Source organism: Vombatus ursinus, unplaced genomic scaffold, assembly GCF_900497805.2.
Source record: "Vombatus ursinus unplaced genomic scaffold, bare-nosed wombat genome assembly UNPS02014807.1, whole genome shotgun sequence".
NCBI lineage: Eukaryota > Metazoa > Chordata > Mammalia > Diprotodontia > Vombatidae > Vombatus > Vombatus ursinus.
In genome coordinates, this window is record NW_020954585.1 from 10850066 (window position 1) to 10865196 (window position 15131).

At 44.6% G+C, this 15131-nt stretch overlaps 1 protein-coding gene across 5 annotated transcripts; it reads left to right on the forward strand.

Moving 5' to 3' along the window:
• The first annotated feature begins 341 nt into the window (after window positions 1–341).
• LOC114052380 (prostasin-like) lies at window positions 342–6539 on the forward strand. Of its 5 annotated transcripts, none has more exons than XM_027874954.1 (6): window positions 342–633; window positions 1521–1654; window positions 2061–2200; window positions 2577–2747; window positions 2860–2919; window positions 6008–6539. In XM_027874954.1, the coding sequence occupies exons 3-6, from the start codon at window positions 2069–2071 to the stop codon at window positions 6086–6088; spliced, it is 444 nt and encodes a 147-aa protein (XP_027730755.1). In that variant the 5' UTR covers window positions 342–633; window positions 1521–1654; window positions 2061–2068; the 3' UTR covers window positions 6089–6539. The 5 variants fall into 5 exon arrangements, with proteins under 5 accessions (XP_027730755.1, XP_027730756.1, XP_027730754.1 ...); XM_027874955.1 differs by having other exon boundaries at window positions 2860–2914; XM_027874953.1 differs by lacking the exon at window positions 6008–6539 and adding an exon at window positions 1139–1207 and having other exon boundaries at window positions 2860–4256.
• Window positions 6540–15131: the final 8592 nt, after the last annotated feature.

Sequence of the window (15131 nt, forward strand, 5' to 3'; positions counted from 1 at the left end):
CAGTTGCCAAGGGTTCTTTCCTCCCCATACCTCACTTCCTTTGCTGATCTGGCATCTAGCTAACTCCCCTTTTTTGGCCCTTACTTGGCTGATTTTCACTTTTGAAGTAACTGGCCCCAATAAGAAAAATATTCACTCAAAAAGAGCCTCTGGTGGCTGATGTCCTCTGGGTATCAGTTACATAGATTGACAAATCAACAGGCACTAACTTTTCCAAGACCCAAACTTCCTAGACCTTACCCAACCTCCCTCCAACCTAGCCCTTCCCCAGAGCCCAGCTATAGGGGTTCATATTGCCCTGAATCTCTCCACCTACCCTCACTTATCACATTCCTTTTCCTTTTTAAATCTTTGTTTCTCCTTCCAGTCCCAGTGAAAAAGTCCCTGGATGTGACCAGGGATCAGTGGAGCATCTTGCATGTACAAAAGCACTCTGAGCCACAGGGAATGATGGAGGTCTGGAAACAAGGTGGAGGAAGGGAAGGAGACCAGAAGGTGGGGCCTCATTGAGGTGTGCCCTTAGGGAGGGCCCAAACTGAGATACATCTTAAGAGCCCTGATCTTAGCAAGTTTGTCTCAGGGAGTAGCAAAGAAAGAAGCATCAAAGGAGAGCATCTCTGAGAGTGGTCCTGGGTAAGTGTCATAACTTGCATTGCTTTTTTTGCCTTTTTTTTTTTTTTTTTTGGTGAGAGGCAATCAGCGTTAAGTGACTTGCCCAGGGTCACACAGCTAGTAAGTATCAAGTATCTACAGTCAGATTTGAACTCAGATCCCCCTGAGTCCAGGGCCTGTGCTCTATCCACTGCGTCACCTAGCTGCCCCTCTCATCTCCTTTCTTTAGAACAAGAAGCCCTTGTTTCTACAGAGTAAGTCTCCTCTCCCTTTCTCTTGGCCCCTGAGCCCTTGCCTTTCTCCCATTTCCCTCTCCTACCAGTTTCCTCATCCTTAAATATTATCTTCTTGGAAGCTGTCTTCCCCAGGTCCAGTAGTCAGGGTTGTAGTTAGTGGTTTCAGCTCCCACCAAAAGAGTGAGCCATGCAGTGGGTGAGGGAACGAATGTGGGAAAGGGATAAGTATCATGACATTTTCTCCTTTACAGGGACCATGGTCCTTTCAGTGACTATTTCCCCTCATATAGGTACTAGACCCCACAAAGTCTCTCCCATCCTCATAGCCATCAAAGAACAAAAGTCCCTCTGGAATTCAGGTAAAGCAACGTGACTAGATTTGGGAAAGGATTAGGGATCTATAAATAAGAGTTGGAAAAAAGATAGCAGGATAGTCTGGGTTTTTGGAAGGGATGACCTGGCTTTATAGGACAGAATTTCTCTGAAGGAGAAGAGGGAAGAAGGGGGTAATTTAGAGTCTATAGGGGAGTCCTCAAGTACAGGCAAGTATGTATTTGACTTCGGTATGTATTTGGTGTTGGATGTTGAAACATCTGAGACCTGTCATAACTCTTTTCCACCATCCTCCTCCCAGCTCCCCTAGTCTGTGGCCAACTTCCCTTCTCTCTCCAGGTGGTTGGAGGTGAGGATGCCAAGGAGGGCACATGGCCCTGGAATGCCAACTTCCTACAGTTTAAACAGCACATCTGTGGTGTTGCCCTAATCTCCCATAGCTGGCTACTCACTGCAGCCCATTACATTCCCAGGTAAGTCCCAGAAGGAGCTGCTCTGGGAAAATAATGACATAAAGAGAGACAGGGATAGTAAAGGAAAATTAGTGGGGAAAGGATCCTTTGAAATTGGGGATTAAAGGAACAAGAAAAAAGGACAGGAATTTTTAGAATGTGGCAAGGAGGAGGGCTGGTGCAGGAAATCAGGTTATTTAGCACAGCTTCTTAAACTTTTTCCACTTGCAACCCCTTCAGCACTTCTTAAGGTTTCTGGGAAATTCTTAAGGGAAGGGGAAAAAAAAGCAGGGAAAGAACAGAAAATACTGGGATCTTATTTGCAATTTGCACTTGCAATTTGAAATAAAAATTCAATCATCAGAATATAAAGTATACTGAGCCCTCCTCAAGTGACTAGCTTCGATTATCTACTGTTTCTCAACAGCCACCTGAATGCCTCCCGTTCTCAGTCCTCTGGGGTTCTCACTACTTGGACTCCCCAAGTCCCCATGCCTTGGAGTAAGGCAGATCATCCAGCATCCTGCATATACCAGCCTGGATGAGTCTGGTGGTGACATAGCTCTGGTACAGCTTGACCAGCCTGTGCCCTTCTCTGAGAATATCCTGCCCATCTCTCTCCCTAGATCCTCTTCCCCACTTCTTCTGAGACACCCTATTGGGTGACAGGCTAGGGAAACATTAAAGAAGGAGGTAAGCCTGTTAGAAGTCCAGATCACTCTACTTGCTGCCTCCCCATCCTGGCCTCTCCACACATATCTTTAGCCCATGTTCCCTCTCAGATCCACAGGAGCATTACTTTAAACCTAGGTATACCCAGTTCTCTCTCCAAGCCCTAATCTGCAATTTACACTCCAGGAATCTTCCCTACTAATCCTTAACTCTTTCCTGTTAACTCTGAACAATCCCCAAGATCTAAGCTTCATGATTATTCCTTCCTTAGTTCTTCTCCCAGCTCCCCAAACCCTCCAGCAGGCCAACGTTTCTCTCTTGTCCTGAGAGATCTGTGAGACCCTCTACCACCAGGACTCCCACCATCCTCTTTAAGGTCCCTGTCATCGAGCACGACATGGTCTGTGCTGGCAGTGCAGAGGGCACCGCAGACTCCTGCCAAGTGAGTAAGAAATCTCTTAACTTTTTGTCCTCCCCCATCGACTTGGCTCCCGTTGGGGGTGTTGCCCTTCCCCCCAGAGCCAGTCACATGTCAACGATGTATTCTCTTCTAGGGTGATTCTGGGAACCCTTTGTCTTGCCATTTAAAGGATCAATGGGTGCTAGGAGGTATGGTAAGCTGGGGGGAGGTCTGCGGAGCCCCCAATTGCCCTGGCATCTATGCCGATGTGGTTGCCTTCACCCCTTGGATCATCACCCTTGCTCCTGAAGTACAGCAGAACCTCATCCCTTCATTTGCCTCATTTTCTGGCCATTCAGAATCATCCATTCTTTTTGGTCTAGTCCTAGTGATAGCAAAGTTTCTGCTTGTAGGGCTGCAAACTGGAGGGAGGAGAGAGGAAAACGATTCTCTCTCCTTAAGAGAAAGTTGTTTGGCCTAGAGAAGACAAGTTAAAAGGGAGAATTCAACTTGATTCAACAATCATGTATGAAACACTAATTATGTGCAAGGCAGTGGTGTAGATTCCAGGTATAAAGAAGCATAAATTAAACAGTACTTTCCTCAAGGACCTGGGATACAGTACTGGACTTAAGGAGAGAGAAAGAAAGAGACAGAGAGAGACAGACTTACTAGTTGTGATGCTCCTGGCAAGTCATTTAGCATCTCTGAGCCTCACTTTACTCCTCTGTAAACTTGTTATGAAACTCAAGTGAGATAATGTATATAAAGTACTTTGTAAATTAACTTGAAGTGCTAGACGTGCTAAAGGTCCATTGTTATTAACACTACTGAAATAGAAGGTTCTCTCTCCTGTGAGGAGAGTAGAGAGCTTGGATGGGAGGATAGATAGATAGATAGATAGATAGATAGACAGACAGACAGATAGAGCCTTTAAGCATTTACTATGTGTCAAGCAATGTGCTCAGTACTGGGATATAAATGAAAGTAAACAAGACAGTTCTGTCTTCAAGGAGCTTACATTCCAACGGGGAAAGACAACACATAAAAGGGGAACTGGGAGGCGGGGGTAACCTATGGTAGCATAGCTGGAAAGCTGGACAGGAAGTGCAGGGAGGCCCGTCCTCCACCCCCAATATAAGGTTCATCTCTTAGAGCCAAGGGACTCGAGGATAGAATCCAGGTTACCTGTAGAGAGGAAATAGAGGTGATGATCTAAATAAGGAAGGCATGGCATGGAGTGGGCCCAAACAGACAATGCCTGAACTAGAAAGACAATCCTCAGAGGAGAGATTGTTATCAGTACCACTCTCTCCTTCCTAGTTTCACTGCAACTGCTCTAAATTTGGTGGTTTGGTGGTTATTAGAAAGGCGGGAGCACACACACACACACACACACACACACACATTTCCCTCTTCTGTAAAATAAGGAAGTTGGGCTGAATAATCTATAATGTCCTTTACTACATTCTACAATTCTATGAATGTCACTTCTGCTATGGAGGCTTTCCAGATCCCCTTAGTTGTTTTTCAGTCATGTCCAACTCTTTGTGACCCCATTTGGGGTTTTCTTGGCAATGATTCTAAAGTGATTTGCCATTTTCATCTCTAGTTCATTTTACAGATGAGGAAACTGAGGTTAACAGGGTTAAGTGACTTGCCCAGAATCACATGGCTAGTAAGTGTCCAAGGCCAGATTTCAACTCAAGAAGATGAGTCTTCCTGACTCCAGTCCAGGAACCCTAGCTCCCAGGATTCCCACCAAAAAGTAATTTATCCTGCTTATGGACTGACATAGTTCATTGGACCATAAGTTTAGAACTGGAAGGGACCTTAGAAATCATTTGGTCCAGGGGTTCTTAACTTTTTTGTGTGTCATGGACCCCTTTTGAAGTCCATGGGCTCTTCAGAATTATGTTTTTAAGTGCATCAAATAAAATATATAGGATTACAAAGCTGTAGACCTCCTTAAGGGAAGGGACTGTGCCTCATTCATCTTTGAATTCTCCACAGTGACTAGCACAAGATTAGGCACCTAGTAGGCATTCAATAAATGTCTATGAATCAAAGGAGTTAAGGTCTTATTCAGAAAGCGTGGTAGAACTGGGGTCTAGAACCCAAGTCTTGAGAATCCCCAGGCCAGCTTTCTCTCCACTGCACCATACCATTCTTCTGGTGCTAGAGCCTAGGTTGGAGGTTGTTGTTTCTTAGAGTACCCAAATAGTCTGTTGATATTTTTTATTGATTTCCCATAGGATAGAGAACTCAAATGATGTGGGGAAATGCAGAGACAATAGAATTCAGTCTTTCATGAATCAACAATTGATTAATCAACAACTGTTTCTGAAGAGCCTATAATGTTCCAGGCGCTGTGCTAGGATCTGGGGCAGTAGTGTCAAATAGAAACAGAAGTCTCTAAATCGTATACAAGGATCCCTGTGGCTGCACATTGATTTAGAAAATCAGAGACATTTTAATCTGGTTCAGGCTGCACTGGGGTGGTGTTGGGGGGGCTCTTGCATGCAGCCAGCAGACCAAGTGTTTAATACTTCTTCTCTGGGGATACAAGTACAAAGAATGAAGCAATCTCTAATTGCAGTGAGCTTACATTCTAATGTGGGATGTACATGAAAAGTACATGAAAAGATTATACAGTGTCACTAAAAGGTTCATAAATGCAAATAGGTACAAAGTAGTTACATACAAAGCAGTTTGAGAGGAAAGTCTAGCAATTGGGGCATGAGAAGTAGCTTTACGCAGAAGTTGGTGCCTGAGCTAAAAATCTCAGAGGAAGAGAGGAACTCCGACATGAAGGCAAGAAATTGGATAGGAAAACGGAACAGAATCACATTAAAAAAACATAGTGATAGCCAAAAGAATAGCCTTGCCTGAGTCCCTCCTCAGTCCTCAAATCTTCACATGACTCTCACTAACTAAGTGATAAATGATTGTCACTAGCAATTCTTGGACTTAGGCAAGTAACATAAAAACTACCAAGAGAAAATAGGAAAAAATCAAATTACTTTGGGGCAAGGAGAGAGACCAACCTTGAGGAGAGACCGCAAATGTTGAGACAAGGACCTGTTGGTGGAGAGACCTTGAGACACCAGAATTTGTGTTTGTGGGTAGTGGGAAGAGGGAGGAGACTGCTTGGGAAGGAGCTTCCCTGAGGTACAGGTTTTGAGGAACCCAACAATCAGCATCCTTTTTTAAATTAATGGTTATTGCTAATTAAGTGCTTAACTCCACTGTTTCTACCTACTTAAAAGAATACCAGTTCAGTCCTGCACTCTATATTTCAGTGCCTTGGAGCAAAGCTGCAGTCATTCTGCCCTTGTTACAGCTCTGATGATAAAAACCTGGTTCCATATCCAGGCAGATAACATCAGGAAGTCGTTGAAAACAAAGGACTGGAACTTTGGGAGTGGTTGGATATAAACATATAGGTTGGGAGTCATCCTTATTTTATTTTCAGTTTTGTATTTTCTCCCATCCACTTCCCTTTCCCATATCCACTGACAAAAAAAAAAGGGAAGAAAAACATTCTTGTGGCTTCAGCTGACATCCTTGTACAGATCACTGCCAAATAAACCTGGAAAGACTTTCGGAATTGATGCAGAGTGAAGTGAAAAGAACTAGGAGAACATTTTATACAATAGCAGTAATACTGTAATGATAAACATCTTTGAAACACTTAGGACCTCTTATCAACACAATCACCAGCCACAGTTGCAAAGGACTCCTGAGATACTCCATCCATCTGGAGAAAGAGAACTGATGGACTCAGAGTGCGGATTGAAGGATATTCTCTTTTCTTTTTTTTTTGATGTGGCAAATGTGGACATTTGTTTTGCTTGACTGCACAGTTGTAACGAGTTTGTTTTTCTTTTTTTCTTTGTCAGTGGGTATGGGAAGGGGAAGCAGAAGGGAGAAAATACAAAACTGAAAATAAAATATATAATATAAAAGTGACTAAGTGATCATAAGATGGTCTCCTGCTTATGGTGGACAAAATAGAGTGGCCTGTAGGTACAAAAAATAAGTTGGGAGACTCTCCAAAGAATCAAGGCACCCCATCCATGCTAGGTTTGGGCGTGGAATTTGAGCAATGCAGTGTGGAGATATCTTTGTCTCTAGTAAATTTCAAAGCTGATAAATTATTTAGATGGAATTTGGAATACCCCCTGCTTCATTTGGTGATTTCAGAATCACTGTCTACAAATTTGAAACTGGATGAAGTTAGTACAAATCATGTGATTTAGAGCCAAATAGCATGACCTCTCATAAATGTGGCAAGCCCTTTTAAAAGAACCTCTTGCAAAATTGAAGAGTGCCTAAAATTATAGAAAGGAAGACTCATTCTTTATGGTTAAAGTCTTGGAACAAACCAGAATGACCTAGTAAAGAAATTGTCTAGTATAAATTGCCCTCATTTTTTTTCTAGACCTATGATTTTATTGTGGAAAGAACTCCTGGTATGGAAACTCCCTCCACTGATGCAGATTTGCAGTTCTATAATCTATAGTTTTAGAGAGTTGTTTGGGGCACTGGGAGGTTAAGAGATTTTACTAAGGTCAACACAACTTTGATTGATGTGATGCATTCTATAATGCCTTATCTCCATAGCTCTATACCTCTGTTTATAATATATAATAAGCGCATGTCTAGTATTTAGGATGTTTGTAACTTTAAGCGTCAGACTTTGTGAGTCAACCAACAATAAATTTAAATGAATTGGTGTTAATTGTTAGAAAATTTATATTACATGCATATACATCTTTATGTAGCTATATTGGCAAGTTGAGGTCTTTTCTCCTTAATATTCGAATCTTGGTGAAGCTGATGCAGTTTAGGGGTTCAGGGGTGCTGGAACTCAAAAAGCTCAACACGCAGATCCTGCCCAAAAGAATTCGACCCAAGCCTTCTTTCAGCTAAAGACAAGGTTTATTAGAACATCCATCGTATTAGGCAGACTCTTAAGGAGTCTGAACGTGGGTAAGCAGTGGCTAGATTTTAAGACTCTGAGCATCTTAATGGAGATAAGATGGACCTTATATACAGAAAGACTGTGGGAGGGATCTAGGAGTGGCCAAGTAGTTTGGAGTGACAAGAGGAAGGACCTAAGGAGATCTGGATGGGAGTGGCTAGTAAGCTGGGGTGAACAGAACTCCTGGGACCTGGACCTCATGGCCAAGGGAAAATGGAGCCTAGTTAGGATTAAGGGTGGGAAATGGCCAGGGGCCATAGGGAGGTAAAACAATGGAGGGGAGATTGGGTGTAGCCACAATGAAAGACCAGTTGATGGATGGGACCATAGCCTCAGGGGACCGCCAGAGATTTGGCCATATGGGAAAGTACAGAATCCATGAAGTAATAGAATTACCAAGGGTGGGAAATGGTCTGGGGCCAGAGTTTTTCCTTTCTGGCATTCAGATTCCAACCCCATCACTCCCCTCTCAAGCAAATGGGACCCAAATTCTTTTGGAGTAAGGGGTGAAGGTCTCGGCTTCTGAAACTGCTTCCTACTGACAAGGGGAGTAGAGCTGTCCCTGCCTCATGGGGTACCATTTTCTTTAAGGGGTCAGACTTCAGAGTACAGCTGACCCATGGCTGGGTCCAGTGGGCTAGAGACCTTAGACTCTGTTGGCTGATATCATCTGGGAGTTGATGGCTCCAACCCTAGAAAGCAAGAATGTTACAAAAGTAGTACAGAGAAGGAGAAAGAAAGAAAAAAAAAATTATGATTTCTCTTCTTTTTATCCACCTGTTGGCTGGAGAGAGCCAGCAGCCTTTCTAAGAGGGCCAGGGGCCTTTCTAAACAACAGCTTCAAATCCTCCAAGGGCTCACAGGTATATTCTGGAGTCTCTGGGGAAGGACTGAGAGATGACACTGGTTTAATCCTAGAATTATGAGTCCAGCTAGGAAGGCCCTCAAGTTTTACTGCTGTAGGAGTGGTGAGTATGACTCCGTAGGGTCCCTTCCAATTGACATCTAATTGTTCTCCCTTTTGGGTTTTCCATGACTTTAAATAGACCCAATCTCCAGGTTGTACTGAGGTAGAAAGCTCCTTTTCACAGCCAAAAGGTTTTGGAAGATGCTTGTCAGCATATTCTGTTGGGGCGTTCCTGACAGCTCCTAACTGAGTTGCAAATTGAGTGATCAAATGCTTTTCAGTGTCTACAAGGATGTCAGAGGTTAAGAAAGGCCTCCCATACAAAAGTCCAAAGGGACTAAGCTTGATATTTTCCCGAGGTGTGATACAGACTCTGAGTAGCCCAATTGGGAGATTCTTAATCCAATCTTCTCGGGTTTCTATGCACAGTTTAGTAAGGATTAGTTTAAGGGTATGATTCATTTCTCTACTTTACCAGAGGACTTGGGATTCCAGGCTGAATGGAGGTGGTAAGTGATTTCAAGTGTCTTTGCCACACCCTGGGTTATCTGTGAAACAAATGCAGGGCTATTATCACTCTGTAAGGAACTAGGCAACCCAAAACGAGGTTTAATTTTCTTTAATAAAAGCTTCAAAACCTCCTGAGCCTTTTCAGTTCTGCAAGGAGAAGCTTCCATCCAATTAGTAAAGGTGTCAACAAAAACCAAAAGAAATTTGAAACCCCTGCATGGGAGCATATGTGTAAAGTCTATCTGCCAATCTTCACCCAGGTAGGTACCCATCCTTTGAATAGGCTTTGAAAGGGGTGGAGGTTTGACTGCCCCTTCAAGGTTTACCTGGGCACAAGTTGGGCAAGCCCAACAAACTTGTATTGTTTCTCCCAACTTACTGCCAGTAAAAATGGGCTGTATCAGAGACTGGAGAGCATTCTTCCCCAGGTGTATGGCCTGGTGTAAGCTAAAAAGAAGCTTCCACTGCTCTCTTCGGGGATAAGGAGTTGGCCTGAGGATGTTTGAAACCACCCAGAGGAGGAAAGAGAGTATCCCCTTTCTTTAGCAAGAGCCTGTTCTTGGGGGCTGTAGGAAGTTGTGAAGGAGTCAGGGAGCTATGGGAATAAAGAAGCCAATATAGTCAATTGGCAAGCCACATTCTTTGCTGCAAGTGTCTGCTAGGCGATTTCCTATGGCCTGATCTCTTTTCCCTTTTTGGTGGCCTTTAAAAGATAACAGCTATCTCAGATGGCTTTTGAACAGCTAGGAGGAGACATGAAATCTCCTGGGCATGTTTAATAGGGGAATTTTTTGCTGTCAGATATCCCCTTTCTTTCCAAATTGCTCCATGGGCATGTAGAACATGGAAAGCATATTTCGAATCAGTATAAACATTTACACTTTTGTTTTCCCTTAGCTCTAGGGCTCTAGCGAGTACTATTAATTCTGCCTTCTGGGCAGAGGTCCCAGGGGGCAGGGGTTTTGCCTCTATAGTTTGGTGGAGGCAATACCCAGCTCTCCTAACCCCTTGTTCAATGAAACGTGAACCATCTGTGTACCACACTAATTCGGGGTTCGGGAGAGGATAATCTCTTAGATCAAGTCAACTGGCATAAACACAGTCTAAAGTCTCCTCACAATCATGAACTAGAGCATCTGAGGGGGCACTATCTGGGAGGAGAGGTGCTGGGTTGAGTGTGCGGCAGACTGGAAGAATTAGGTCAGGGTTATCTAAGAGCAAGGCTTGATATTTGGTGAGCCTGCCACTAGCCAGCCACTGATGGCCCTTTGCTTCCAGGATACTCTGAACCCGGTGGGGAGTCAGGACTCCCAGGGGCTGGCCAAGTGTAAGTTTAGAGGCTTCCTCAATTAGAATAACTGTAGCAGCCGCTGCCCGGAGGCATGCAGGCCATCCAGCAGCTGCAGAGTCTAACTGTTTTGAAAAATAAGCAACTGGTCTAGGATCAGGCCCTAAGAACTGGGTTAGTACTCCCAAAGCCTGCCCTCTGTTTCATCCACATACAGAGTGAAAGGTTTTTCTAGATTGGGTAGAGCTAATGCTGGCGTGGTGGTCAATTTAGTTTTTAAAGTCTCGAAAGCTTTAGCCTGGTCAGGGCCCTACTCCAGAAGGAGTGAGTCAGGGCCATGAGTAGAGTCATAAAGGGGCTTAGCAATAAGACCAAAATTAGGGATCCAGAGTCTACAAAATCCAGCCATGCCTAAAAAAGTTCGAAGTTGTTTCTTAGTGGCTGGAACAGGGATAGACAGGATTGTCTTTTTCCTCTCTGAAGTTAAGGAGTGAGAGGTGGGTGTTAGTTCATGACCCAGATACTTTACGGACTGGCAGGCTATCTGGACTTTGTTCAAAGAGACACTATAGCCTCGAGTGCCCAAGAAATTAAGAACCTCTGTGGTAGCAGCCAGAGAAGCCTCCCGAGTGGGGCTACAAATTAGATTATCATCCACATACTGAATCAAGCTACTATCCTCTAGTTCCAGATCCCTTAAATCCCTCCCTAATGCCTGACCAAACAAATGAGGGCTGTCCGGAAAACCTTGGGGTAAGACTGTCCGTGTTAGCTTCCCAGGTGGTATCCATTCAAAGGCAAAAATAAATTGTGAATCTGTGTGAAGAGGTATGCAGAAAAAGGCATCTTTGAGATCCAGGGTGGAAAACCATTGGGTACCTCCAGGGATCTGAGTGAGTATATTATATGGATTGGAGACTATGGGATGTACTGGAATGACAGCTTCATTAACAGCCCTGAGATCTTGAACCATTCGGTATTCTCCATTTGGTTTTTTTACAGAAAGGATAGGAGTATTACATGGGGATTGACAAGGGACAAGGATTTTATACTTAAGGAATTTTTCTGTCAATGGTTGTAGTCCCTTCCAGGCCTCGGGCTTAATTGGATATCGGCGGTGATGGGGGAATGCATTAGAATCTCAGAGGCGGACAGCGACTGGGGTGGCATGAGTAGCTCGCCCAGGAATTCCCTGATCCCAAACAATTGTCTCAACTGTCTCCCATACTTTCAGAGGAACATGGGGAGGTCTGGTGAACAGAGGGAAAAGGGAGATGGGAGGCTTAACTAGAAAAGATTGGCTCCCCAATTTCACCATCAGGTCCCTTCCCAACAAGGGAGCGGGACAAGAGGAGATAATAAGGAAGGAGTGTTCAAACAACAGATCCCCAAACAGACAGGGGAGAGAGTATGTCTTGCAATATCCCCTAGTACTTCCTTCAATACCCATGACCTGATGGGTCAAGGGGCGAGTAGGGCCAGAGTAACTTTACCTTCAACCTTGATTTTTGCCTAGGGCTCAGCGAGAGACATGGGGAAAGTGGGAGCACTGCCAAACCCTGGGCCCTCCCATCATTCTGAGTCCTGAGAAGACTGGAGGACAGGGTACTGGGAGGTGGCTCTACCACTTCTCCAACTTTGGGGATAGTCCTTCCTCTGATGTCCCTCCTGGTCACACATTGGGCATGGTCCTAGAGGTGGTCCTGGGGGCTCCTTCTGGGGGGTACCCTAGAAGGGCACTCCTTGGACCAGTGGCCCTCTCTGTGGCATCAAAAGCAGGTTTCCCAACTGCCCAAAGTGCCAGGAGTACTTTTGGGTCTTTTCCTGGCCATGGCAGCAGCCAAGAATCGGGCATGTTCTCTGTCTCTAGCCCTGTCTCTGCGTTCTTTCTCCTCCGCTGCAACTAGGTCTCTGTTGTTAAAGACTCCAAAGGCCGTCTCCAGTAATTGGGCCTGAGGTGTTTGGGGTCCCATCACCAATTTCTGCAGTTTCCTCCTAATATCTGGGGCAGATTGATTAATGAAATGTATGCTAAGGATTGTTGCCCCTTCTATAGAGTCGGGATCTAAATTTGTATGCTTTTTAATAGCTTCTACTAGCCTGTCTTGGAAAAAGGCAGGGTTTTCCTTTTCTCCCTGAGTAATTTCCTTAATTTTTTGAAAATGTGCTTGTTTTTGAAATGCAGTTCTTAGTCCTTCTAACAGGCAAATTACCATGTGGTCTCTTTTTGCCCTATCCTCACTCTTCTGATAATCCCATCCTGGGTCAGTAGTGGGAGCAGCAGCTGTTCCTGAGGGGTATTTTGTGGGGTCATCAGTAGCAAAACGATCCCCAAATTTTTTGGCCTGTTCCCAGATTCTCCTCTTCTCTTCAGTGGTACAACAGGTGGAGAAGAGGATATGCAAATCACCCCAAGAAAGCTCGAATTGTAGGGACATATCCCTAAAGCCCTCAGTAAACTTAGTGGGATCTTCTGAGTATCACCCCAGTTTTTCTTTTACCTGATTGATATCTGAGATGGAGAACAGAACATGCACCCTAATTGTCCCATTAGGGGAGGCAGGAACTTCTCTTAGAGGAAAGAGTCCTGAAGGCTCTGTGGGAACAGGGGCTGGGGAGGACATTGGAGGAGGGGGAGGGGTTGAGGGAGGAGCTGGGGCTGAGGCCAAGGTCTGGGTGGTCTTTCCCTCAGGGTGAAGGGCCTGGGGAGGAGATGTCGCCAATACCTGAGCAGGGGTTGCCTCCTGAGCAGGGGTCTAAGGAGAAATTGCAGGGTGAGAAGGAGGTTGGGATGGAGGAAAAGGGGGCGGAAGCAAGGGAAAGAGGGGGATGGGAAATGCAGGGGCTGAGGGAAAATGGGGAGCATAGGGAGGGGGTAGGGACTGGGGAGATGCTATAGCCCTGGGAGCCATAAAAAGAGGGTCATCCAAAAAGTCTAGTGGATCCCCATTCCCCATTTGTGGGGTGGCTCTTGCTATGGGCATCCTACAATCTTTTCTGAGAATGGGGTCCTGAGAAAGTTCTACAAAAGTCATTATGTAGACAATCTTTACCCATTTTCCTTCTCCGCTGCAATATCATTTTAACTCTGAGAGCATATTTTGCTCTAATGTCCCAAAAACAAGCCACGACTCATAATTTTCCAGGTGATACTGAGGCCTAATGGTGATGCAAAAGGATACCAGCCTTGTCTTTTGTAGTTCTTTAGAGAAACTAAATTTTTCCCAATTTTGTAAAATACAGCCCAAACACGAATCTTCAGGAATTGAAGAGGATTGACCCTTTGCGGGTGTGGAGACTGGAAGTCCCTCTCTCCAAAAAAAAAAAGATTTAGGAATAAGACTCGGGAAACAGACAAAAAAGTCAAAAACCAAAGAAGTATGTTAATTTTTCCCAAGTCCCTGGCGCTGAGAGAATTGAGAGGCTCACGTCCATGCTCTTGAACAGAACCACTGGACTGAGAGCCTGAGAGCACAAGTCAAGCCTTTCTAGTTGCTTGGAAATCTACCAATTAAAGAGTAAAAGAAAAAAAAAAAGAAAAGAGATTAGGAGAAGAGGGGAGGCTTAAGTACCTTCCAGTCCTGGCTGGTGAAGAGCTTGGTATAGGCAGTTTTTCCCAGTCAGGGAACCATATGATTCAGTCTAGAGGTTAGGGGTCCTGGCACCCCAAAATCATGATACCCAAGTCCTGCCCAAAAGAATTCGACCCAAGCCTTCTTGCAGCCAGAAACAAAGTTTATTGAAAATTCGCCATATTAGCTAGACTCTTAAGGAGTCTGAGCATCTATGGGCTATTGGCTAGATTATGAAAATCTGAGCCCTGACTAGATTTTAAGAATCTGAGCATCTTAATGGAGACAAGATGGACCTTATATACAGAAAGACTGTGGGAGGGATCTAGGAGTGGCCAAGTAGTTTGGGGTGATGGGAGGAAGGGCCTAAGGAGATCTGGATGGGAGTGGCTAGTAAGCTGGGGTGAACAGAACACCAGGGACCTGGACCTCAAGGCCAAGGAAGAATGGAGCCTAGCTAGGATTAAGGGTGGGAAATGGCCAGGGGCCATACATAAGGAGGTAAAACAATGGAGGGGAGATTGGGTGTAGCCACAATGAAAGACCAGTTGATGGGACTATAGCCTCAGGGGAATGCCAGAGATTTGGCCATGTGGGAAAGTACAAGAGTCCATGAGGTAATAGAATTACCAAGGGTGGGAAATGGAGCCTAGGTGGGACCAAGGGTGGGAAGTGGTCTGGGGCCACCCAGGAGGTAAGACAATGGAGGGGAGATTGGGTGTAGCCACAAGGAAAGGCCAGTTGATGGGATTATAGCCTCAGGGGAATGCCAGAGATTTGGCCATGTGGGAAAGTCCAGAGTTTTTCCTTTCAGGGGTCCAGATCCCAACCCCATCAAAGCCATGCCTCTTTCCCTCCACCTAGATCAGTATTTATATGTAGAATCCAAAAGGAAAGTTCTAAGCAAAGGCTCCACTGTTCTCTGCCCCTGAATATGCCTCAAACTCATTTCTCTTTGCAATGGAAAAAGGTATTTAGAAAGAAAAGAAAATTCCTTAGGATTATTCAATTATTAACTATGTAATTTACTCCAATTTCATTATTTGGCCCTATGTCTCTAAACTATTGGGAAGATCTCTCTCTGCTTCCAAAACTGTGATAGTGCTGAACTCAACCCAGAAAGTATGTTTTCTTTTATTTTTCTTTCTTTCTTTCTTTCTTT

What these genes read in the sequence shown, in the direction of transcription:
- LOC114052380 (XM_027874953.1), top strand. Translation starts at nt 2,069, where the DNA reads ATGCCTCCCGTTCTCAGTCCTCTGGGGTTCTCACTACTTGGACTCCCC. An exon ending in CTGGTGGTGACATAGCTCTG is followed by an intron (nt 2,201 to 2,576) that starts GTACAGCTTGAC and finishes TTCCTTCCTTAG; the next exon opens with TTCTTCTCCCAGCTCCCCAA. An exon ending in GCACCGCAGACTCCTGCCAA is followed by an intron (nt 2,748 to 2,859) that starts GTGAGTAAGAAA and finishes ATTCTCTTCTAG; the next exon opens with GGTGATTCTGGGAACCCTTT.